General features: G+C 34.7%; 1 protein-coding gene across 6 annotated transcripts in view; it reads left to right on the top strand.

The window, feature by feature from the left end:
* The window catches only part of AGL (amylo-alpha-1,6-glucosidase and 4-alpha-glucanotransferase), a gene marked incomplete at its 3' end in the record, with an annotated part of 53,715 nt that extends 29,485 nt beyond the window's left edge, over positions 1 to 24,230 (top strand). For 5 of the 6 annotated variants that reach the window (XM_084243671.1, XM_084243673.1, XM_084243674.1 and 2 more), the window contains 13 exons: positions 420 to 556; positions 793 to 926; positions 1,782 to 1,957; positions 6,181 to 6,283; positions 8,028 to 8,253; positions 9,446 to 9,557; positions 16,181 to 16,316; positions 17,930 to 18,042; positions 18,902 to 19,113; positions 20,342 to 20,439; positions 21,828 to 21,915; positions 22,009 to 22,142; positions 24,113 to 24,230. In XM_084243671.1, the coding sequence (XP_084099797.1) occupies positions 420 to 556; positions 793 to 926; positions 1,782 to 1,957; positions 6,181 to 6,283; positions 8,028 to 8,253; positions 9,446 to 9,557; positions 16,181 to 16,316; positions 17,930 to 18,042; positions 18,902 to 19,113; positions 20,342 to 20,439; positions 21,828 to 21,915; positions 22,009 to 22,142; positions 24,113 to 24,230 (1,787 nt within the window). The remainder of the gene's footprint in view (positions 1 to 419; positions 557 to 792; positions 927 to 1,781; positions 1,958 to 6,180; positions 6,284 to 8,027; positions 8,254 to 9,445; positions 9,558 to 16,180; positions 16,317 to 17,929; positions 18,043 to 18,901; positions 19,114 to 20,341; positions 20,440 to 21,827; positions 21,916 to 22,008; positions 22,143 to 24,112) is intronic. The other variant, XM_084243672.1, reaches the window with a different exon arrangement.
* Positions 24,231 to 26,797: the final 2,567 nt, after the last annotated feature.

Genomic DNA, 26,797 nt, shown 5'->3' on the forward strand with positions numbered 1-26,797 from the left:
GTTCTCTTATTTACTCTGAAACCACTTCTGTCATTCTATGGAACTCCTGCCAGAATTTTAATGATTCTACCACTTTTCAGTAGGAAAAGACACATCAGTTTCCTTCCACCAGGTGATTTAGGGCAGGGAAACCATGCCATTTTTCTTTGATTATAATAACATTAAAATCCAATACAGTCAGACCAGTCCCAGAAGATGGGAATCTCAGAAAGCTCTGCATAGATTCTGTCACAATAATTCCCTTCCTGTGTTTGTATCTTGGCTCAAGCTAGCACCATACTTGTCTCCATCCAGGGGAAGTGTTGCTGTAGACTATGCAAACTGTGTGTCTACCTTCATCATTAGACCTGCATAGCTGCTCAGACTATGGGGACAAATTGCTTCTGCCAATAATCTGAGATATTTCTCTGAATTTCCAGGATTGATGTCTGTATTGGCAGAAATAAGGCCAAAGAATGACTTGGGACATCCCTTTTGTGATAATTTGAGATCTGGAGATTGGATGATTGACTATGTCAGTAGCCGGCTTATTGCACGATCGGGAACTATTGCTGAAGTAAGTAAAGCTATATTCTAGTCAAAAAAAGGGCACAAAAAGAACTATGTTACTGTGTCATATATAGTATTTACACTGTTTTCTAGACTGAAACATTTTCCTCCCTTCATCATCTGTCAGTTCTAATCTGGTTGATAGCGTACTAGATAGTAGAGTTGCATGTTTGGATTTGCCTCTTAAAATACACCTAGCCTGTAAACACACCAAATTAACTTTTAAAATTATTTTTATAACAGGTTGGTAAATGGTTGCAGGCTATGTTCTTCTACCTGAAGCAGATCCCACGTTACCTTATCCCATGTTACTTCGATGCTATATTAATTGGTGCATACACCACTCTTCTGGATATAGCATGGAAGCAGATGTCAAGGTATATCCAACAAAGCTTGAGTAAATAGGCATGTTTGTGCAGAAACCACCTATTAAAAGAAAAAAAAAACATGGAGAATTCTCATAGATTCATAGAGCAAAAAAGGTTTGTAAGTGAGTAGTAAATTTATTAGCATCCTTTAATCTAGAGCATACCAAAAAAAGCTTAGATATTAAAATCTCGTCCATTAACCTAAAAATACATGTGTATGAGAAAATTTAATTATTGTGTATTATTTCTGTTTATTCTTTGCCATAAGTTAATGGATACAATTTTTAGAATATGCATATACACATACAGTTCTTTTTCTAATTTTTCATTCAGAAAAAATTTCTGCTATTGTAAATGAAATTTGCCATTAAAGAAAATTTTTCCCAAAATGAAACAGCATATCAAAATGTGCCAGTAAAGAGTGACCAAATTGATTGGAGTATAATTTCAGAAAGTCAAAAATCAGGCCATGGGTTAAAACCAATTAGAGCATTGAGTGAAATGAAAGCAGTTTTGAAGCTTAAATAAATTGAAATATTTTTCAGCTATTACCATTGTTAGACATTTGTGTAAAGAGATTATATGAAGGTAAAATAACACTGCTAAAAAAATTCTTACTCAGTGGGTATAAAGTATCAGTTATACAAGATAATAAATTCTAGAGTCTGCTCTCCAACGTCATGCCTGTAGCAGTATTCTATATAATAAGGTATTAATAAGATATAATACTATAACAAAATAACAAATATATACCTAAAATATAAGAAGGTATTTTTGCCACAATAAATAAAATTCCTTAAAGAAATATTAAAATATTTTGTACTTCTACAAGTAATATTTTAAGCTCTACTACTTTTATTGCAGCTTTGTGCAGAACGGTTCTACTTTTGTGAAACACCTTGCACTGGGTTCAGTCCAAATGTGTGGAGCAGGAAAATTCCCTTCTCTGCCACTTCTTTCACCTTCACTTATGGATGTACCATATAGGCTAAATGAGATCACAAAAGAAAAGGAGCAATGTTGTGTATCTATAGCTGCAGGTAAGAAGTTATGTACAAGGTTAAGATGTGTACGTGAGCTTTATTCAAAGATGAAAAGTTAGGGGGAAATGATTGTTTAAAAACAGGAGCAATGATATTACCCAAGATTTTATATTACTGCTTTGTAAAATGTCATGGATATTCAAGTTTAAAAATAATAACCTTCCTAATTAATTATCGCTGTGCTTCAGGCATTTACTTCTATGTGTCTTTATTGTGACTGTTAATCCTTTTCTTCTCCATGTTTCTCTTTTTTCTAACTCTTCTCATATTAGGTTCTGGTATTTTTTTATTGAGGTAATATTGGTTTTCAACATTGTATATGTTTAGGGGTATAGGTTCACATCTCTGCAAATGTACGTTACCACACAACACTCACCACCAAAGCCCCAATAATCCTCCACTGCACTCCATTAAGTCCCTTCCTTTCTTTCTTGCCATCTCTCCTCCCATCTGGTAACCTCAATTCTGCCGTGAGATTCCAAGGGTGGTTTTGGTTTGGTTTTGTCTGTTCCTTAGCTCTATTTCTTTACATACCACATGTAAGTGAAGTCATCCAGGATTGTTCTTTCTCCTCCTGACTTATTAAGGAAATCCCTTCCAGTTCATCCATATTGTCACAAATGGCAAGAAATCATAATTTTTTTTTATAACTGAGCAGTTTCCATTGTGTATGCATACCGTATCTTCTTTTTCCATTCATCTGCCATTGGATACTTAGGGTTTTTCCATTTGGGCTATTATAAATAGTGCTGCAGTGAACATATGAGTGCATATGTCCCTTCAACTTAGTGTTTTTATATTCTTTGGAGAGATATCTAGAAGTGGAATTGCTGTATCACATGGTAGATCTATTTTTAATATTTTGAGAAGCTTCCAGACTGTTTTCCATGTGACTGAATCAATCTACATTCCACCAAAAGTGTTCCTTTTTCTCCATATCCTCACCAACACTTGCTATTTTTGGTCTTTTTGATATGAACCATTCTCACAGGTGTGAGGTGATATCCCATTGTGGTCTTGATTTTGCGTTTCCCTTATAATAAGTGATGATGAACAATTTTTTCATGTGCCATTGCATATCCTCTTTGGAGAAGCTGTTATTTAGCTCTGCCCATTTTTTAATTATTTGTTTTCTTGTTGGGCTATATGAGTTCTTTGTAGATCTTGGATATTAGCCTCTTGTTGGATTCATATATTATATTTTTAATTAGATTTTTTTCACTGTCCTAATTTCATTATATTATACTTCTTTCCCAATTTTATTTTTTTTAAAGATTTATTTATTTATGCATACAAGAGCTGGGGTACAGGCCAGAGATGCAGGGGGTGAGAGGATCCACCAGAGACAGAGTGGGGAACAGAACAGGCAAACTGACTGAAATACACTGCTGAGGGGAGCAGCTGAAGAGACAGGAGAGGTCTGCCTCGCCTTGTGGGTTTCTCCATGGCTGGCCGGGGATTGAACTCATGCTGCAGAGGCTGCAGATTGCTTCATAGTGCGGTGCTTAACCCCTTGAGCCACCAGGGAGGCCCTCCTTCCCAATTTCAAAAAAATTTTCCCAACCACCATATCAAGTGAAGGTCCTCTAACAAGTTCCAAAATACAAAACAAACAAACAAATTTTTATTAGCAGTCTAATTGTAGTCAAATGCTTTCAGCTATATTTATTGGCATCCTTTCCTGCAAGTAGATTTAAAATGAGTCAAGTAAATAAATCTAAATAAACAAAATAAGTAAAATGACAGACTTTGTCTATGTGATTTCCTCTGTAACCCTTACATTTGCATCACTCAGACAAAAAGGCAAAAGAGTATGGGAACCAACAACTAAAAAAGACATTCACTTTTCATTTAGAGTGATCAAATGAACCTTTGAATGTTTTAATTATATAATTGTATTTTAAATTTTCACTCAACTATTTGCTCTTATTCTGGTACTGATCTTTTCCCTATGAATCCATGCAGATGCTTATAAACCCAGACTGGGCCACTGTGAGAAAAAAGTTGATATGCAGAATTTCATTTTAAAGCCTACTGTTTAGAATCCTATTGCATAAAATAGTGATTTCAGCATTTTTTATTTTACACTGCTATTATTAAATCTTCCCAAAATAGATGTACTGATACACTGATATCATAAATGATAACCTGTGTAAGTTATGGTATCTGGTATACTTATCCATCATGTGTAGTATAACGCAAAAGTGGAAATTAAAAATGTTAAGTTGATAAATATAAAAAGAATTTAAAGGGCCTCCCTGGTGGCACAGGCAGTTGAGCGCAGCACTGTGAAGCTGTGCACAGCCTTTGCAGTGCTGGTTCAATCCCCTCTGGCCTTGGAGCAACCCACATGGCGCAGCAGACCTCTCCTGTCTCGCCCACTGCTCCCCTCAGCAGTGTATTTCAGTCATTCTGCTTTTTCTGCTCCCTGCTCTGTCTCTGGTGACTCCTCTCATCCTCCCGCACATCTGGCCTGTACCCTGGTTCTTGTATAAGTAAAAATAAATCTTAAAAAAAAAAGAATTCAGGGTATTTGCTTTTAACATTAAAGGGAGAGTTTTCTATAGTCCATACCAACAAAATAAGGGGCTATATACAGATTTGGAGATAGGTTTTTGCTAGTTATTTTTTTAATAAATATTCTTTTTTTTAAAGATTTATTTACTTATTGTGTATAAGAACTGGGGTGAGGCCAGAGTTGTGGGAGATAAGAGGATTCACTAGAGACAGACTTGAGAGCAGAACAGGCAAATTTACCAAAATACACTGCCAAGGGGAGAAGCTGGTGAGACAGGAAAGGTCTGCTGTACCATATGTGGTTTAGCTCCCTGACCAGGGATCAAACTCGGGCTCAGGCTATAAGATGATAGGGCTGATACTTAACCCATAGGCCACCAGGGAGTCCCTCTGGAAGTTGTTTTAAAATGAACACCAACGCCAGATACACCTTCCCTTGGTGATAGTTATGCCAAAAAAATAAAGTTACAAGCTTTCAGGGTAATTGGCAAAGCAAAAAGATAGATGACCTATGTTCTCTTAGATGTGTATACTCTTAGGGATCAAGAGTAAGTACAGGCATTTCCTATGTCAATGCTAAGTATTTTGTACTTTTGATTTCTTGACAAACTCCCTGTATTTTAGGACATACCAACTTAAACTCACAGTTAATAGTATCCATACTCACATTTGATACAAAAGGTTAAATAGGTTAAAATACCTATTTATTTTGTTTAGCACAAAATGGGCTCTTTGTTTTACCTGCTGTCATCATCAAAATTATTATCATTAGGGCCTCCCCGGTGGCGCAGCAGTTGAGCGCTGGTTGGGAAGCTGTCCGCAGCCTCTACTGCGGCTGCCAGGGCGAGGGTCCCACATGGCGCGCAGACCTCCCTGCCGCGCCCGCTGCTCCCCTCAGCAGTGTATTTCCTCTGTCTGTCTGTTCTGCTCCCCGCTCTGGCTTTGGTAAATTCTCTCACCCTCCCGCGCTTCTGACTGTACCCAATGCTTGTATAAATAAATTTTAAAAATTTTTTTTTTAAATCTTAAAAAAAAAAAAATAGGGTTTTAGATTTTATCTACCAATCACAGTGTTATATCTCATGCATAAAGACTTCAATTATCTAGAATATTCAAGTTATTTGGCACATGAAATATTTGTTTTCATCTGTAAAAAGTGGCTCTGGTTACAAAACAACACTTAAAAGTGGTTTCCCATTTGAATTAATGGGAAATTTGGTTTGCCTCAAGCGATAACTTAATACACACTTATATATCATTAAAGTAGTCATATCATATTCGATTCATTTCTTACCTTTAAATTGCAGGTAGCGTCTTTTCAAATACATCGTTACTATTATGTTAACTGCTTCTCTAGATATCAATATTTGATTTCTGATTTTAATTTTAATTTATTAAAAGAAAGTTTACCTGGGCTTAACATATTCGTTCAAATCAATTCAGATAAGCATTCCTCTCTAACACTGTTCCTTAATCTCTTTTGGGTCATAGATTCAGGAATCTAATAATATATATGGTGACTCATTGCACAAAAGTTGACATAAGGGTAGACTTATAGTTTGCAGATAATTTAGAGAGTTTGCTGACTCCATATATTCCATCTTTGTCCTCCAGGTTTAGAGCAACTAGTCTGTAGTAATGGAGTTCATGGGTTTGTTTATATTATTAAGATTAATATATTACTTTATTGTGTTTTCTGTTAGGCTTACCTCATTTTTCTTCTGGCCTTTTCCGCTGCTGGGGAAGAGACACTTTTATTGCCCTTAGAGGTATACTGCTGATTACTGGACGCTATTTAGAGGCCAGGTAGGAGATTGCAAAAAGTTGCAATGCAAGTTTATGTCTGAATGATTTTCATATGTTCTTTCCACCTTCCTTCTTATGCATTATTCTAGCCTCAATATTGGGGAGGTATGTTTTTCTTGGGTGTTTTTTTTTTAACATGTCATTTAATAAGATCATAGCATTTCAATTGAAATTGAAAATAGCTAAAGTGACTAAGTTCTAGTACCTCGTATTACATATCTTCATCATTTGCTAATTTATTTTAAGGAAACTAAAAGAAATGCATGACTATATTACTGTTATCACTCCTACTTAGTAAGATTTCTGTGCCTGAATTAGGTGTAAGAACTCAGATGAACTTTTAGACAAAATTTGAAAGCTTACTTCTTTTTATCCTACATAAAGGCATTGCTGACTCTTTGAGTGATGTAGAAAAAAAATTGTATGTCAAGTTATCCACTATCTGTTGTCCTTGTAACTTCCAGTTTTATGCTTTCTAGACTTAAAATTTTCTTCTTTCATGTCACAACAATATGAGTTCATTTAATGGGGTAGAAAAGAAAAGCTCTACAGTAGTGGCACGCAGACTGTGTTCTACAAATCAACAGTGTTAGAAATACAAGTTCTTTGTCCCTGTCCCAGACTTGCTGAATCCAAACAAGTGGGTGGGGAGGGCAGAGTTGGCAGGCAGAGATCTGTTTTTATAGAGGCTCCAGACGATTTTCAGAAGCCTCAAACTAAAAGCATTGTGTGGGATCCCAGTTCCTGCTGGTCAAACTAAAATGTAGAGTCAGATGGGGGCTTTTCACCAGGGCAAAAGTCCTAGTATGAGGAACATTCTGGGAAACCAGTATCTGCTGAAAACAGCAGGCAGATATTATGACCAGATTAGCAAGATCCGCTAAATGCCTTGCTAGTAAGGATTAGCAGTAGTAATAGGAACTAGCAGTAGTATGCCTTGATGAGTGGTAACTATGGAGCCCCCCAAGCAGTAGCCCCTGGTCACTCCACCCTAACTTGCACCGCACAATGATGCAGCCCCGATAATGTACTTCCACGAATGTACATTCCACCACCTACTTGCCCATCTTCTCTAAATAAATATGAGAATGCCCATAGATTAGAGCTGCACTTTTTTAGGTGTAAACCCCTCTAGGCCTCTCTCTTACTTGGACTTTGAGTATTCTTTCCTTCGTCCTATGCTGCTCCCAACTCTGCCGCCTTATGAGGTGACATCTTACAAACCAAGTTGTCATTTGATATATGATAATAGAATAACAATTTAAAAGATAAAGTATCTTCCACCAGTTTTTAAAAGTGAATTGCTATTCAAGGTCAGCTTTTACTTCTTTTATTTTCTTACATGTCTGCTTTGCTGTTGGTACCTATTATTGAAATTTAACAGAGTTCATGTTTGTAGTTGCTTAGATTTTGAAATACCATTTTCAAACATAGAATCTAAACCTGTGAGGGACCATAAAAATCACCCAGTCCGATCCCTAATTCCATAGATGGAAAAACTATACCAGAAAGGTGAAGTCACACAGATTATTAGAAGAAAAAAACAGGGCTATGATCAAGGATTCTGGCTCAGTTCACTGCTTTTTCTGTCATATCATGATTACTTTCTACAAGAAAAAAAACTTTTAAAAGGGCAGGAGAGAAAATGCATCTGAAATGATTGTCATCAAAAGTGACTTTTTATTGTCATTTTTTTAAGTGATTGTTTTCCTGTCAGTTGTTGCACCTAATTCTGTTTTTTTAGGAATATTATTTTAGCATTTGCTGCAACCCTGAGACACGGTCTCATTCCTAATCTCCTGGGTGAAGGAACTTATGCCAGATACAACTGCCGAGATGCTGTGTGGTGGTGGCTACAGTGTATTCAGGATTACTGTAAAATGGTTCCAAACGGTGTAGACATTCTGAAGTGCCCCGTTTCCAGAATGTATCCTACAGATGATTCTGTTCCCTTGCCTGCCGGCACACTGGTAAAAATAATTTCTTCCTTAAAATAATTTCTTCCTGAAAATAATTTCTTCCTGAAAAATTTTAGCTTCTAACATAAAAATACATGTAATTAAGAATGCAAAGCTTAAGTATCAATATTCTTCAAATACTGATATTGATAGTACCTGCTGGTACCATGAAAGATTGCAAAGATAAGTCTTGCTCTTTGCCTAAAGAGCTTACAACATGGTACAAGAAATGATGTGTACATAGTATGGTCATTGCAAAAAGAGGTATAAGGGGAGAGCTATGTCATGTCATAACAGCAAGAGAGGTGATCTGTGTAGTCATTAATCTCAGGGAGGAGCTCAGAACAGCTAAAATTTCACCTGAACTGAACTTTAAAAGGTGTGTAGGATTTCAGCGGACATGAGGGAAGTTGTGGGAAGACATCAAAGATAAAAGGAGTGGATTGAAGCACAGTGTAAGACATACTGCTCAGTCTAGTTTGTAAGGTAGTAACAGCTTGTAGAAAGGGTATTAACCAGGTTGTGGAATCCCTTGATTGCCAATCCAGGCAATAAACTGGCCAATCCAGTTTATCTTATGAACAGTGGAGAATGAATTTTTGAGCATTTTTTCCCAATCAGAAATATAAATGATGCTGTACTTTTGCTGCTTCTGATCTGCCTTTCTGTTGTAGTTTATTATTGTCAGGGACTTCTAAGCCACCTCCACGCTAGCATGGATTTGTGTCCCCAAAATATTTATATCATAAAGTTTTAAAGAATATTTGTGCAAAACATTTTTACTTAAAGTGCCACTTCAGTATATAATTTATCCCCATTTTTGTATGTGTGGATGAGTAAAAACAGCAATCCCAATTAAAAATCCAGATTTCTGTAATAAGCTAGTTTCTCTATTAGCTGAATAATTCACTTTAACAGAATCTCTTGAGCTCACAAAATTGGTTGCATATGTCAGTAAAATTAGAATGTGTTTCATGACACAGACATTAATAGTCAAAACTACGGTATGTTAAATATTCTAATGCCAAGTCAACCATATTATTTGGTGTATAGGAGCTGCTGTTCTCCCTAACCCCACTCCAGTCCCCTCTTCTCCCTCCAAAAGAAAATTTTATTTTTTACAATACCTTCATTTGTGGGATTTGGGAAGAAGATTAAAAAATGTGATTTCTATAGGCAGTAAAATCTCTTATGTCTCACATAGGATCAGCCATTGTTTGAAGTAATACAGGAAGCGATGCAAAGACACATGCAGGGAATACAGTTCCGGGAAAGGAATGCAGGCCCACAGATAGATCGAAACATGAAGGATGAAGGTAATAACTTTAGAACCGTGGTAAAAATAAAATTCTGTGTTTTGTAACATTTTGTAACAGCCAATTTTGTAACATTGCTGGTAGTTGCATTTATAATCTCATAATTGTTAGTGACTTGAGTGCTTAACTATGTGCTAGGTGGTGTTCTCACTACTTTACCTCTGTTATTCCTTTTTTTTTTTACTTATTTTTTCATGACATCAATAATTTTTTTAAAAAAGATTTATTTATTTATGCATACAAGAGCTGGGGTACAGGCTAGAGATGCGGAGGGTGAGAGGATTCACCAGAGACAGAGTGGGGAACAGAACAGTCAGATTGACTGAAGTACACTGCTGAGGGGAGCAGCAGGTGAGTCAGGAGAGGTCTGCTGTGCCATGTGGGTAGCTCCCTGACAGGCCGGGGATCAAACTCGTGCTGAGAGGCTGTGGATTGCTTCAAAAGGCTGTGCTTAACCCCTTGCACCACCAGGGATGCCCCTTGTTATTCCCTACCAAAAACATTGGAGAATGGGCCCCCCTGGTGGCGCAGTGGTTGAGAGCTGGGCTGCAAAGGTGCCCGCAGTCTCTGCAGCACCAGTTCGATCCCCGGCCACCGGCGAGGGTCCCACATGGCGCGCAGACCTCTCCTGCTGTGCCCACTGCTCCCCTCAGCAGTGTACTTCGGTCCTTCTGCCTGTTCTGCTCCCCGCTCTGGCTCTGGTGAATTCTCTCACCCTTCCGCGCTTCTGACTGTACCCAGTACTTGTATAAATAAATGTATAAATCTTTGGGCCTCCCCGGTGGCGCAGCGGTTGAGCACTGGGTTGCGAAGCTGCCCGCAGCCTCTGCGGTGCCGGTTCGATCCCCGGCTGCTCCCCGGCCACCAGAGGAGGGTCCCACATGGCGCGCAGACCTCTCCTGCCGCCTGCTGCTTCCCTCAACAGTGTGCTTCGGTCCTTCTGCCTGCTCTGCTCCCCGCTCTGGCTCTGGTGAGTTCTCTCACCCTCCCGTGCTTCTGACTGTACCCAGTGCATGTATAAACAAAACAAACAAACAAATAAATAAATAAATAAAACATGCCTCTATTAAAAAAAAAAAATTCCTTAAATAAATGTATAAATCTTTAAAAAAAAAGATTATCTTAAAAAAAAATTGGAGAAGACTTGAATTGTTTCCATTTTTATTGATATCATAACTAAAGCAGAGTAGCTTCTTCAGAGTTACATGGCTTCTAAGTGGCAGAGCTAGGATTTCATCCATAGTCTGTCTTTTTTTTTTTGAAAATGTATACAAATGAAATCCTATAGTATGTAGCTTTTCAAAATTAATTCTTTCACTAAGCATAATTCTCCTTGTAGTCCTTGCAAGGTGTTGTATGTATCAACAGTTTATACCTTTTTATTGCAAGTATTACTCCCTTTCATGAAGTAATTCACCTGTGGAGATTTTAAATTGGGAAGGACATTTGAGTTGTTTCTATTTTTGGCTAATTCAGTCAAGCTACTGTGAACATTCATAAACAAATTTTTGTGTGAACATAGGTTCTCATTTCTTTGGAATAAGCATCCAAAAATGTGATTAGATCTTATGGGAAGTACATATTTTATTTTATAAGAAGCTGTTGAACTGTTTTCTAAAGTGATTGACCCATTTTACATTCCCACCAGCAAACTTTTTGGAAAGGTCAGTTTTCTCCATTCCATTGCCAGGATTTGGTATTAACACTGCTTTTTAAAAGCCATTCAATGGCCAACAGGCATATGAAAAAATGTTCAACATCACTTGTCATCAGGGAAATGCAAATCAAAACTACGAGATACCATCTTACACCAGTGAGAATGGCACATATTAAACAATCTAGCAACGACAAATGTTGGCGAGGATGTGGAGAAAAAGGAACTCTCCTGCACTGTTGGTGGAAGTGCAAACTGGTCCAACCACTATGGAGAGCTGTGTGGATATTTCTTGACCTACTAAATATAGAGCTTCCATATGATCCAGCAATTCCACTCCTAGGGATTTATCCAAAGGACAGAGAAACATCAATTCCAAAGAGCACCTGCACCCCTATGTTTATAGCAGCACTCTTTACAATAGCTAAGCTTTGGAAACAACCCAAATGCCCAAAAATAGATGACTGGATCAAGAAGATGTGGTACATATACACCATGGAATATTACTCAGCATTCAAAAAAGATAAACACATGCAATTTGCAGCAACATGGATGGCGCTGGAAGGGATCATGCTCAGCGAAATAAGCCAGAAAGAAAAAGAAAAATACCGGATGGTCTCACTCATAGCAGGAATCTAGAAAACTTAAATAAGGGACCAGGAAAAAGAATAACTATAAGAAAGAAAATATCAAAATCAACAAACAACTATGAACCAGAGACACTCTATGGGGGGGGTGGGGGTGGGGAAATGAGGGCTTGGGGTCAAAGTAAGGGTGTTGTAATTGTATGGGGAATATAAAAATAAAATTTAAATTTAAAAAAAACCTACAAATAAATAAATAAAAGGCATTCAAATAGTTGTCTAGGCCACCACATATTATGGCTCTAATTTACATTTCCATAACTAATGGGTTGAACATCCGTGCATGGGCTCATTTACCACCCATATCCTTTCTTTGTTGAAATGTCTGTTCTTGTTTGTCCTTTTTCAAATGGGATTGCTGGTTTTTTGCCTATTAAGGATTTGTGTGTGTGTGGTAAAATGCACATAACATTTTTACCATGTTAATCATAAAGTAGATCATTTTAACCATCTTTAAGTGAACAATTGGGTGGCCTTAGGTACATTCGGAAGTGTTTTGCAACCATCATCACTATCCATCTCTATAACTTTTTCATCATCCCAAACTGAAAACCTGTATTCAATGAACAATAGCTCCTCATTCTTGCTCCCCTATGCCCCGGGAACCATCATTTTATTTCTGTCTTCATGAATTTGACTACTCAAGATACTTCATGTGAGTAGAATTATATAATATTTGGTTTTTTATATCTGGTTTATTTTGCTTATTTTTTATCAATAAAAATGGAAACAATTCAAGTCTTCTCCAGTGCTCTTGGTAGTGTTAAAAGGATTAACATAGGTGAAGTAGTTAGCACACCACCTAGCACATATGCTATACTTTTACAGCCTTTGATTAAATACAAGCAAATTTCTTTCCAGAATTACTATACCAGTGTATATTCTAACAATCATAGAGGTCTTTATATACTCATGAGCCTGCCAAAATTTGGCATTATCCACTAATCTCAAAGGTATAAAGCAACTGTAAGTCTCCTGTCACTGCTGAGTATGAGTATTTATATGTTTACTGTCTTCTTGGGAAAGTTTTCTATAAGTTGTTCGTTCATGTTCTTTGCCTTTACTTGTCTTTTTGGCATTCCTGTATTTTTCTTATTTATTTCCAGGAATACTTTATGTATTGTAGATGTCCATCCATTGTCAATTTTAGACATTACATAATCCTTTTCTGCCACCCACCCTAACTTTATCTATGCTGTACCTTCAGCATTCTGAGTTAGGGGAGGTTAGGGGTTAGTACTTCAACATAAGGTTTTGACGATTATATAATTTAACCCAAAACAGATGGTAACATTGACAGTTTTTAGTTTTGAATATATTACTGACAGCATTATAAATGTAAATTTAGTATTTTATGGCAATTTGGACTAAGAATCCAAGCATATTTTATAAGATATAAAACACTGTTATTGTTCATGAAATGAAATAAATTATACCAAAAAAATTCATATCACATAATGATGTTGATCATAACATTGCTTGTAATCACAAAAAAGAAACAACTGGTATGTTTAACAGATGTTTACATTAACTGGAGTGAATTTAGAAATCCCTACAAATTCTAACTATTAAAAACAATAAAGTATAGTTCTTTAATCCATTTTGAGTTGATTTTTGTGTATGGTGTGAGGTAGTGGTCAAGCTTCATCCTTTTGCATGTAGCGACCCAGTTTTCCCAGCACCATTTATTGAACAAACTTTCTTTGCTCCAATGCATATTCTTTGCTCCTTTGTCAAAGATTAGTTGACCATAAATCTGTGGGTTTATTTCTGGATTTTCTATTCGATTCCATTGGTCTATATGTCTGTTCTTGTTCCAATACCATGCAGTTTTGATGATTATGGCTTTGTAGTATAGTTTGAAGTCTGGGAGTCTGATGCCTCCATTCCCTTCTTTTTTTTTTCAGGAGAGCTTTGGCTATTTGGGGTTTTTTGTGATTCCATATGAATTTCATCAATAATTGTTCTATTTCTTTGAAGAATGACATTGAAATTTTGATTGGAATAGCATTGAATCTGTATATTGCTTTTGGAAGGATGGCCATTTTAATAATGTTTATTCTTCCAATCCATGAGCAGGGGATGTCTCTCCATTTCTTTGTGTCTTCTTCTATTTCTTTTAACAGTGTTTTATAGTTTTCTTTGTATAGGTCCTTTACCTCTTTTGTTAGATTTATTCCCAAATATTTGATTTTTTTTGTTTCAATAACAAAAGGGATGGTCTTTTTGATTTCTTCTTCTTCAGATTTATTGTTTGTGTATAGGAAGGCTACTGACTTTTGCGTGTTGATTTTGTATCCTGCCACTTTACTGAACTGATTGATGAGTTGAATTAGCTTTTCTGTGGAGTTTTTGGGGTTCTCTATGTATAATATCATATCGTCTGCAAATAGTGATAGACATAAGACCTGAAACCATAAAATATATAGAAGGAAATATAGGCGAAACACTACGTGATTTGCACATCAAAGACATCTTTACAGACACATCACCCAAAGCAGTGATAGTGAAGGCAAAGATAAACAGCTGGGACTACATCAAATTAAAGAGCTTTTGCACAGCAAAAGAGACAATAACAAAAACAAAGAGAAACCCCACCAACTGGGAGAACATTTTTGCACCCAACACTAATGATAAAGGACTGATCACAAAAATCTGCAAAGAGCTGATGAGACTCAACAACAACAAAGAAAATAATCCAGTCAAAAAATGGGCAGAAGAGCTTAAAAGAAACTTCTCTGAAGAGGAAATGCAAATGGCCAACAGGCATATGAAAAAATGTTCAACATCACTTGTCATCAGGGAAATGCAAATCAAAACTACCATGAGATACCATCTTACACCAGTGAGAATGGCACATATTAAAAAAACTAGCAACAACAAATGTTGGCGAGGGTGTGGAGAAAAAGGAACTCTTCTGCACTGTTGGTGGGAGTGCAAACTGGTCCAACCACTATGGAGAGCTGTGTGGAGATTTCTGGACCTACTAAACATAGAGCTTCCATATGATCCAGCAATTCCACTCCTAGGTATTTACCCAAAGGACACAGAAACATCAATTCCAAAGAACACCTGCACCCCTATGTTTATAGCAGCACTGTTTACAATAGCTAAGCTTTGGAAACAACCCAAATGCCCAAAAATAGATGACTGGATCAAGAAGATGTAGTACATATATACCATGGAATATTACTCAGCATTCAAAAAAGATAAAAACATGCAATTTGCTGCAACATGGATGGCGCTGGAAGGGATCATGCTCAGCGAAATAAGCCAAAAAGAAAAAGAAAAATACCGGATGGTCTCACTCATAGCAGGAATCTAGAAAACTTAAATAAGGGACCAGGAAAATGAATAACTATAAGAAAGTGAAAATCAAAATCAACAAAAAACTATGAACCAGAGACACTTTTAGGGGGGCGGGGGCGGGAGGGGAGGGATTGGGGTCAGAATGGGGGGCTGCAATTGTATGGGGAATATAACAATAAAATTTATAAAAAAAAAATAAAGTATATAGTTGTCACATCTAATACATGAGAAATAATTGGATTTGAAATATTTATGAAAATTTTATTATTATGTGAAAAGACTAAAGGAATCCATAAATGTAATAGTTTCATTGGGGTTATAGGATAATGGACTTTTTTTGCTCTGCTTTTATTTTTAAACTATCGTTTTTAGCATAAAATTTAAGCTTTTTAAGTGATTCTAGATATTTCAGATACTCACTAACTTTGGCAAATTTTGATGTAGACTCAAAAATCTAAATTACTTATTGTATGTTCTAAATTATATTTTAAATGATAACTCAAGCTCTCTTTAGTTTATTGTTTGTAGTGGTGATATACAAATTTTATACCCACCTGAACTGATATGAATCACTGATACTTATTTGAGCCTTCATAGAGAAAAATAAATAGAAATAGATTTTATATTTTATGCACATTTTTGTGAGGTTATATTAGTTTTTCATTTTAATAATAAAATATGTCAACTAACAGAATATAATATAAATTGCTCCTTCAAAACCTAGTACTGAAATTAGACAGATGTTTAACAAATTTGGCCATATTTTCTTCGGATCTTTCTGTTTTGTTTTGAAAAAAATAATCCATAACAGGCCTATCTAAAGTCTTCTTATACATCTCCCCATAGGCATGTAGGCAAGGATTTCTCTAGGGAATAAATCTAGAAATGAAATTACTGTGTGATAGAATATGCACGTCTTCAACTTTTATGGAATTACCAGATTACGCTGTTTAGCAGTTATCCTAGTTTATCTCATCTCTTTTAAATTTTATAAACGTTCTATTTTATATTTTTAGGCTTTAATATAACTGCAGGGGTTGATGAAGAAACAGGTTTTGTTTATGGAGGAAATCGTTTTAACTGTGGCACATGGATGGATAAAATGGGAGAAAGTGACCAAGCTAGAAACAGAGGAATCCCAGCCACTCCAAGGTAGTGTTTATAGTTCTTATATAACTAAACCTTTTTTTTATAAAACTACGTACTTGTGGAATCCTGTATTCTGTTACCATGAAGTCAAAATCTGCCTCCTTTCCTTCCCTCTTTCTCTCTCCCCTAATATGCATATACAATCTTTTAGTAATAGTCATCAAATATTAGTCTGTTCTCTTCTGGGAGTTCCCATGGGTTGATTCTCTATAAACACCATAAAGGAAAATGTGTTTCTGTATTATCCCGTGGTTAAGGCATTTTTATAACCTGAAGTGCTTTCAGAGTGAGCATTGTTTTATACCCATCTTTTGTAAATATGGACGATAATCAACTGTCCTCTCTTTTATGCTATCCTTTCTGAACCTTTTCTTTCCCATAAATTTTTTTATCTTTCATTCTATCATGTCCTTCTATGATTTCAAATGCTTAGAACAGTATCAAGTCTTGAGACTCTATTTTCTTATTCTAAGCTTATTTTCAGTCAGTTATCAAGAAAATATGAATTAATGTAGCTGTTTTTAAATGCTTTAGAGTCTTTTTATTTTTATTTTTTTAAAAGATTTATTTATTTATGCATACAAGAACTGGGGTATAGACCAGAGTTGTGGGGGTGGGTGTGTAAGAAGATGCACCAGAGACAGAGTGGGGAACAGAACAGGCAGATTGACCAAAGTACACTGCTGAGGGGAGCAGCGGGAAAGACAGGAGAGGTCTGCTGCGCCATGTGGGTTGCTCCCTGGCTGGCTGGAGATCAAACTCATGCTGCAGAGGCTGCAGACTGCTTCGTAGTGCTGTGCCTAACCCCTTGCACCACCAGGGAGGCCCTTTAGATTCTTTTTAAAACCTGTTTATTTTGATATTTTGCTAGATTTTGTACTTCCCTACTTCCCTTTCATTTTTCTTAAAAATAAACTTTCAAATTATTATGTTCATCTTCCCTGACTTTCTCCAGTGCTGCATTCTATGTTTATCTTGTCTCTGGCACTCTATCTCAATATTCTCTGATTCCTTATTCCTACCTTTTTCCAGCTGCCATCTCCTTTTACTCCATGTTCCCCCTTTCTACTTATAGAATTTTTTGAAAATGTTAATAAACAGTGGCAAAAGAGTACAAGGAGAGGGCCTCCCTGGTGGCGCAAGGGGATAAGCACCACGCTATGAAGTAATCTGCAGCCTCTGCAGCATGACTTCGATCCCCGGCTGGCTAGGGAGCAACCCAAATGGCACAGCAGACCTCTCCTGTCTCACCCACTGCTCCCCTCAGCAGTATGTTTCAGTCAGTTTGTCTTTTCTGTTCCTCACTCTGTCTCTGGTGAATCCTCTCACCACCACCACCCCACCTCTGGCCTGTGCCACAGATCTTGTGTGCATAAATAAATAAACCTTTAAAAAAATAAAAAGAGTACAAGGAGAGATTTCTTGTGCAATATACATTACTATAAAGTGAGGGGGTTGTTTTATAGATAATTGTCTGTATAATACATGTCCTATAATACATGTTCTGTAATTCATCAAAATTGTTTATTCAGTGCTTATTTAGTTTACTGCAGTACTTAATGGCCCAACTCACAACATAAAAAAATTGTTTTTTTTTAATTTATTTTTAATTTTAGAGATGGGTCTGCTGTGGAAATTGTGGGCTTGAGTAAATCTGCCATTCGTTGGTTGCTGGAATTATCTCAAAAAAATATTTTCCCTTATCATGAAATCACAATAAAAAGACATGGTAAGCTATTCATTTTATTTGCAGAGAAATTTCAAATGTATTATGTATAGGATTAGTCTGTGTAAATCATCATTTTTTATTCCCTTCCCTCTCCCTCTACCATGTAACCATCATTTGACTCAATGAACTGATATTAGAAAACCTTTAAAATTAAGAGGAAAGTAAGACCATAATTTCCTGGCATGAAAGTTATAACAAATCTGGTTACTAACTATATTTTTATAGAAACTTCGAGATATGAAAAACATCATAGTTACTGATTTGTTGTATTTTCTTTTCCTCAGTGTGACAGTGAGCAAATTGCATTTTTATTGGAAAAATTGAAATCTTACATCTCTTTTTTTACAACAGTGCTGCCTAATAAATACATAATGTAAGCTACAGACGTAATTTTAAGCTTTCTCATATCCATATTTTAAAAAGTAACAGAAGAAATTAATAATGATAATGGATTTTTAACACAATATATGCAAAATACTATTTCAACATGCAGTCAAGATAAAAGTATTATGAGTTAATTTACCCTTTTTTTAGTGGGGGGTACTAAATCTTTGAAATGCAGTGTATGTTAGTTACACTTATACACATTTCAGTTTAGACACATTTTCAGTGCTCAAAAAAGATAATTTTACCAAGAGTGATGCAAAGATAAATCTGGAATATTTTGCCAGAGTATAATCCTTTGGGTAATATAATGACAGACAGTTTTTAGTTTCAGACTCGTATTCTTCATAAGACCCTGATACTTTAAAAAAAGTAATTAATTTATTGCCTAAGTATTTATCTTTGGCTATAACTAAATGTATGTGGGTTAGGTAGTTAAATGCTTAAAATAACCAAGTTTTTTATCATGTTTCAGGAAAGGTTGTGACTGTCTCATATGATGAGTGGAACAGAAGAATACAAGAAAACTTTGAAAAGCTATTTTATGTGTCAGAAGACCCTTCAGATTTTAATGAAAAGCATCCTAATCTGGTTCACAAACGTGGCATATACAAAGATAGTTATGGAGCTTCAAGCCCTTGGTGTGACTACCAACTCAGGCCTAATTTTACCATAGCGATGGTTGTAGTAAGTGATTTGTTATTTTCAAACTTCAGTGATATTGTGATAGGGCTTATCAAGTTCTTTATTCCCATTTGTTTTCAAATTAGCTTAACTAGTATGTTGTACTTGAAAGCATCTGTATTCCAGGGCCTCCTTGGTGGCCTAGGGGTTAAGTCTCAGTGCTATCATACCGCTTACAGCCTGAGTTCTATCCGACCAGGGAGCTAACCCACATGGTGCAGCAGACCTCACCTGTCTCCCCTGTGGCTCCCCTTAGCAGTGTATTTCAGTAGATCTGCCTGGTCTGCTCCCCACTCTGTCCCTAGAGAATCATATCACACACACCTTCTCTCCCACCGCCCCACATCTCTGGCCTGGACCCCCATTCTTCTATACATAAATAAATTAAAATAAATCATTTAAAAAAAAAAGAAAGGAAAGGAAAGCATCTGTATTACAGCGCACCTTTGCCATGACCAGTGCCTCAGCATACTGGCTGGAAAGCTCTGGACTAGTAAACTAATGTGAATATATTTACTTATACTTACTTTGCATTTTCATTGTTGTTTTGCTGTAATTACTTCTATATAGCTAAGAATTCTAATTTCAGCTAGTCTAAAAATAAACTACAAGCATAATAAAATAGGTCAAAAAGAGTACTAAACATAGTACTTTTAATTATAGTAGAATTAAAATTGCAAAGCTACAAGAAGGTAGTTTTGGGTCAGTGTCCATCTGATTTCATTTAACCATTAAATGTAGTACAGATTCCTAGACACCATTGCTTTTTTCTTTCTTATTCCATATCAGAAGTAAATTTATTCATGCTATTGAAGCATAAGTTCTCCAATATTTTATATAATCCCAGAAGCAAAAAATGGGTAACACATGTATATAAAATAAGCTAGTATAAATCCTATAAAGAGTGAATGTGTTTTTGAATGTGTTTTTCTTTGTACCTGTGGCAATTTCCTTTTGCAGCTAGTATACTTTCTTGAAATGGCATGAGGAAATCTTCACCTCTAAAAAGCTTTCCTAATTTCTGGTGCTAAGAACAGTGCTTCTAAGTAACCGCAAAGAATCCAAGTTTCGAGCTGGTTAGGTGTCTGCACTCAAATTCCAACCCATCCTGTATTTTTAAATAGTCTTCATTCTTTCCAAGTTTATATTGAATAGTTTATGTTCCAGTATGGGTAAACCTAGTTCTTCTATGACCTTAAAAGTTTGTGTATTTGTTTTTGGCATTTGTTAGGCCCCTGAGCTCTTTACTACAGAAAAAGCTTGGAAAGCTTTGGAGATTGCAGAAAAAAAGTTGCTTGGTCCCCTTGGCATGAAAACTTTGGATCCAGAGTAAGTTGGAATATAAGTATTTAAAATGTTGACATTATATTGAATCAACCATAATTTGCTTATCAATAAATTCCTTAAAATTGCATTCAAACTGATTTCATTTAGTACAGTATTTTAAGTACAGTGCCCTTGAGTTTAGCCTACGTTTAATAATGAGTAATGATTTTTTTTCTAGCAACTAAGGATTTAACTCTATCCTCACCTTACCACCACCCTGTTCCTTCCTTTCCATGTAATTTTACCACTATTTTTATTTAAACTAATAGTTTTGTTTTTATTTTATATTTATTTGTATATTTTCTTTTCAACTTTTGTTCTTTCTTGAGTTTCTAATAACCTTTTTTTTTCCTTTGACTGTTTTTCTTTAAAATACTTTTCATCAAATTGTTTTCTATATCAATATAAGACAGAACCTTATGTCTACAGAACCTTTGTAGGTCTTCTAACTTACTCTGTATACTCATTTTAAGTCTTGAGATGCAAAATTTTCTATGCATGTACTTAACCTGAATTCTGAGGTGACCTCCACATTTTCAGAAGAATTTAGAACCACTGCTCAAAAGAAAAACCCATAAATATTACTTGTGTGTCAAGTTCTATCTGTCACACTGAAAGTAATAATTTAGTTAAACCCACTATAGATCACTATCTTTTTATTATCTATTGCAATTCTTTGTTTCATTTCTAAGTGTGTATAAATTTTGTGTATATTCAGTTACTATTTGTAATCTGATAATGTACCAATTTTAACAAGTTTTAAAATAACTTCATGGAGAAATTTTAAAAGCAGCCTTTCCAATATATAATAATTCATAAAAGTTTATAGTGTTTACTAATTCAAATTTTTCTGTGTATATTTTAATCATTACAATACATTAGAGATCTAATGAAATAATTGACTGTAAACTAGTCAGTATTTAGTGTTAGGCTAACTTACTGAAGGCAAGATACATGAACACTTTTTTTTTTTAGCCAGTAAATTTTTGTTAATTATTCCCTAGTACATTAGTCATGCTTCAGGTAACAGTGTTTTTTGATCAACAGCATATATGGTGGTGATCCCAGAAATGCTGTACCTTATAGCCTAAGTGTATAATAGATTATAACTTCCAGGTTTGTAGATTTATACTCCAGGATGTTCATCCAATAACAAAAATCTCCTAAGGACACATTTTTAGACTATATCCCCATCATTAAGCAATGCATGACTGTGTTAAGTTCCTCTGAACTCAGAGTATACTAATTTTAAGGTTTAATAAATGAGTTTATTCTGTGGATTAGACGACAAAATAATTTGAATATTTCTCTTTTGCTATTGAGAAGATTTTCTAATGTGTTCTATATAATGTCTGATCTCTTTTTTAACCTAAATTTTAATCATTTTGCAGTGATATGGTTTACTGTGGAATTTATGACAATGCCTTAGACAATGACAACTACAATCTTGCTAAAGGTTTCAATTATCACCAAGGACCTGTAAGAATTTTATTTTTCTAAGTTTTCAGATAAAGTTATTTTTCAAATAATTTTAAATATTTACAGCTTTTTTTCACTGAATCATCTTTTTAGGAGTGGCTGTGGCCCATTGGGTATTTTCTTCGAGCAAAATTATATTTTTCCAAATTGATGGGTCCAGAGACTAATGCAAAGACCATGTTGTTGGTTAAAAATGTTCTTTCCCGACATTATGTTCATCTTGAGAGGTAAGTTGTAAGGGACATGTGATTTTCATAAGCAGTGTCAATTTATTAGATATTAAATAAATGACACTTCCTTAAAATTCATTTCTGTTTTCTCCCAGTAACCCAAAGAAATGTGAAAGCTTTACTCTGTAACATAATTTCTGTAATGTAATTTTCACCTTCCCTTAATTATTTTAGGTTGTCATTTATTTTAATTTGAAGACTTGGTATTATGTGATTTTATATATGTGGAATTGTCCTTGAGTTTTAAAATCTAGCTGATATATTTTGATATTATTAGCAGTGATTTAAACTACAGCAATTTATTATCACACAGTTCTGAAGGCCAGAATCCTGAAAGTATTTTCAACAGAGTTAAAAAACCAGTATATCAGAATTTGTGGAATACTGCTTATTTAGCACTAAGTAGAAAATTTATAGCACTAAGCACCTATTTAGAAAAGAAGAGTGCTTGTAAGTCAATGATCTCAGCAGCTACCTTAGGAACTAGAAAGAGATAAATACAGTAAATCAAAGGTAAGCAGAAGAAGAGAATAATAATGAGTGCTTCTGAGAGATTCTGTTCTTTGTTGCCTCAAGTTCAATGTCTTAAAAACTACCGCTCCTTCTGAAGGTGTGTGGGAAGGATCTCTAGCCAGCCCTCTTTCTAACTTCTGGTAGTTCCAGGACTGTGTTTGGCAGCATAACCCCCATCTTCCCACGGCCTTTTCCCCACATGCATGTCTATGCCTAGATTTCCTCATTTTGTAAGGTCACCTATCATAATGAATTAGAGGCCCACCCTATTCCATTATGACTTCATTTTAACAAATTGTACTGCAACAGCCGTCTATCCAAACTAATTCACATTATTAGGTATTGAGATTTAGGACTTTCATATTTGAATTGTGAGGGGGACATAATTCAGCTCATTACAGACACCGTGATGCCTGACTTCAGCAATTTGACATTTTTCTCTGAAGTAGCTTGGCCACTTAGAAAAATAGGTTTTCTATATACTCCATTTCTTTTGTGGAGGTTTTTTAAATAGGGCACCTACCTGCTGTTACTATTAGTTATTATCCAAAATATTTCCATATTTTGCTAAGGGAGTTGTTTTTCCATTTTTATTATGAAATATTTGATACCTGTCAAGGTATATGTAATATGACCAAGAGTTGCAAAGCATAATAATGAAACAAATGTGTTCCCCCAACACAACCTGAAAAATAAAAATCACAGAATTTGGTATTTAATTTTTTTTAATTAATGGTTCATACTTAGGGACTTAAGTATGAAATTAAGGATAAATTTAATAGCTAATAATGCTATGTTCTGATAGTGAGATCTAGAACAAATCACTAACCTCTATAAACCTTTCTTATCTACTTTCTAAATCAGAACGATTATGATATCCACCATATAGGCTCACTGTGAGCATTAAATAATGCTATTAAATAATGTTATAAAAGCACATTAGAACATAACAAATGCACAATAAATTCTAACTGCATTATCATTCTATAGAATTAAAAATTGATGTAGAAATTCAGATTGTTTTTAATTTGCACTTTTTTCCTAGGCATAGTTCTTAGTGTTTCTTAATTTTTCATATTGGTTTTATAATTTTGTTAAGATCAAACATAATACATCTATATAATTACAATTTGAGTCATATAAACTTATTCCAAAAGGAATAAAACTAGTCTGACAAGATATTTTTCTCTACATTGGTGTATTACTTGGAATGGCAATTTCTTCTGTGTTATTATTACATAAAGGAATCCCTTTGTATTTCAAAGTCTTAAATCACAAAGATTGAATATCAATGAGTATATATTTTTAGGACATCCTTTTTATTTTGTAGCAAACAACTAAATTATGACTTTTCAAAATTAGAAGTCAGAATCACCAGTTGTGTTGACTGTTTTGTTAATCTAAACAGGACTGTGTTAGATTATATTTCATAAAATGTCTCTTCTTCCTTGAAGATCCCCCTGGAAAGGACTTCCAGAACTGACCAACGAGAATGGCCAATATTGTCCTTTCAGCTGTGAAACGCAAGCCTGGTCAATTAGTGCTATTCTTGAAACACTCTATGACTTATAGTTGGTTCATCGATATCTATTAAGTATGCAATCACACATGTATTATGCAATCCAAGGTCATAATATAATGTATATGTGCTGCTGAAGCGAGCACTCATAATATAATGTAAATGCTTTATATGCACAGACTCTAGACATTTTTAAAATCTCATTCATATAATATAGATGCCCAATTATGAGACTCTAAAAGCATTGATTTTCTTTTTTTTCTTAATGTACAGAAATAATTTTTGATTTGAATCCAAAAGAAAAAATTATCACCAATGGAACTTTTTTCTTTTGTGTTCCAGAAGTATTTCACATATCTAGAAATAAAGAATTTCAAATTCAGCATTTGAAAAAGAAAACTCATGTAATCTACTTGTACATAAGTAAAAATGAAATATAAGACTATAATAATGAAAGAAATTTAAAAGAATCTTTAAATTAGGGTATATATTTTCTTCAGGGACAATACATACTAAATTGGCTGTCGTTAATTAATAGTCTCAACTTTTACTGCAGTATTCCTAGCATCTTTCACATTGCCTTCAACAAATATTAAATGGATATTGAATCATGGAAGTGTTCACCTACAATATATATTCATAAATGTAGCACAGGTGTTCATAATGTGCTTTTATTTTCTTCTATGATATATTAATATTTTTTAATATAATGAAAGCCAACATTATATTTAACATAATTTACTTGTGTTAATGATGCATAGGACAGTTTAAAAAAAAAAACACAAAGGATTAGGAGTTTATTTCCTTAAAACAGTTTTATAAAGTTAATCTTGAGTTCCATTTTCCTATTATGAAATGTTTACATTTCATAATGCAAATTGTTGGGCATATTTATGAGAACCTTAATTTAAAAATACTGTTTAATTTTCTAAAATTTACAACTATTTTTAGTTTCTGTGTAAAAGTATTAGTAGATCATAGTAGATTCTGGTTTCCTATTAATAAAACCCACATGGAAAAGTTTAACATTAAGAACAATCTTTATATAATAAATATATATACATGAATTCAGCAGTTTCTTAAATTCAGTAAAATTATTCAAAAAGGTTTTCATGTTATTTTAAGACACTTTATTCTGAAAAAGTAATAAAAAGAAAAAGATTTATAACATTTATATGAGTTGACACTTTTAAATAGTTCTTATTTTTAGATGAAATTGTTTTTTACGCTTCTACTGTTTTTTGTCTCATAAAAACACTTAAATTGGTTCACTTTACTTTTAGTTGAAAGGAAATAGTTGCAAAAATCCTTTCTTTACTATTTAATGTTACTCACTAGTATGTTTATAGTTAATAAAATGATGGTACATCAACATTTTTCTCAGTTAGAGATCACATACCCAACTATTAAGAAAAATAAAGAAGAAAAGTAAACTAAAAAGGTCTGGCAAGCAAAAATATGTTAATGGTTCAGATGTCAAATATCCATGCTTAAAAGCTCATTCAATTTACCATAAGTTGACTTGCACACCCTTTGAGAAGTTGATTCTACTAATAAAGCAGTTTCAGCTAGCTTGCTTTATTGGTTTCTCAAATCAAAACAGATTAAATCCCACGAATTCAAGGAGAGTTGTGATAGTAATCTGACCACTATAGTAAACACATTGATGTCCAAGTTTTCCTTTTTCCTTCATTGCAGTGTGTATAAGCCTGTGTAGTTAAAAAGAATGACCTTCCTTGAGAGAGAGAACCATTGGTCATCAAGGTTTTATGTAGTTATGTTGCTATGCTTTAACTTCTGTATTAAAGGTGGTAAGAAAAGTGACTGAAAACCAGCACATTTAACAAGAGAAAGAAGTAGTGGCTGACAAATGCAATTAGGTGGGTGGTTGGATGGATGAATAGTTGATTGATAGATAGATGGATAGATAGATAGATAGATAGATAGATAGAGTTGAACTTGCCATAATGTGTTATCTATAGTAGAGCAACTACCCACCTCAGTAATTTTTTAGAATATCATGTTGTACTAGAAAATGAAGTGGTTCATATTCCTAATAAGGAATAGTGATGAAAGAATATTGTTATAATCTGCATGGTCTATTATAAAGCTTAAGAAGGCATGTAACACATTATTCATCAGAGGTAGGTTAAAAACATAGTTTTAGAGTTAGAGGGTTAAGTGTCATTTAATTAAAGAACATTCAAAGAATGCTTCATTCCTGAGTGCTGTTGGATGAGGTATCCCTATATTACATTTCAATTATGATTCTGTGCCTTGCTTCTTCAATAATCATAATCAATCTTACTCTAACATGAGAAGTAAGCTTGCCATTTTAACTGGTATGCTATGTTAATTTAATAAATTTTAAAGATAATACAGGAAACATGAGGCCTGTCATCACCGTGGAATATTACAACTTATGTGGATTGTCATCCATTTCTTTTATGTCTTCAACTGCTCTATCTAGTGAGCAAATGTTATTTTATTGTCTGTGTGCCAAGAAAATAAAAATCTTTCTTAAATGTCTATGGATTGTTCCTGTATCATTATTTACCAATTAACTGATTTGTCCACGATGATGATCACCCTTTATTCAGGGCTTCCTTAATTTGGGTGC

This window comes from Talpa europaea (genome assembly GCF_964194135.1).
Source record: "Talpa europaea genome assembly, chromosome: 9".
Taxonomy (NCBI): domain Eukaryota; kingdom Metazoa; phylum Chordata; class Mammalia; order Eulipotyphla; family Talpidae; genus Talpa; species Talpa europaea.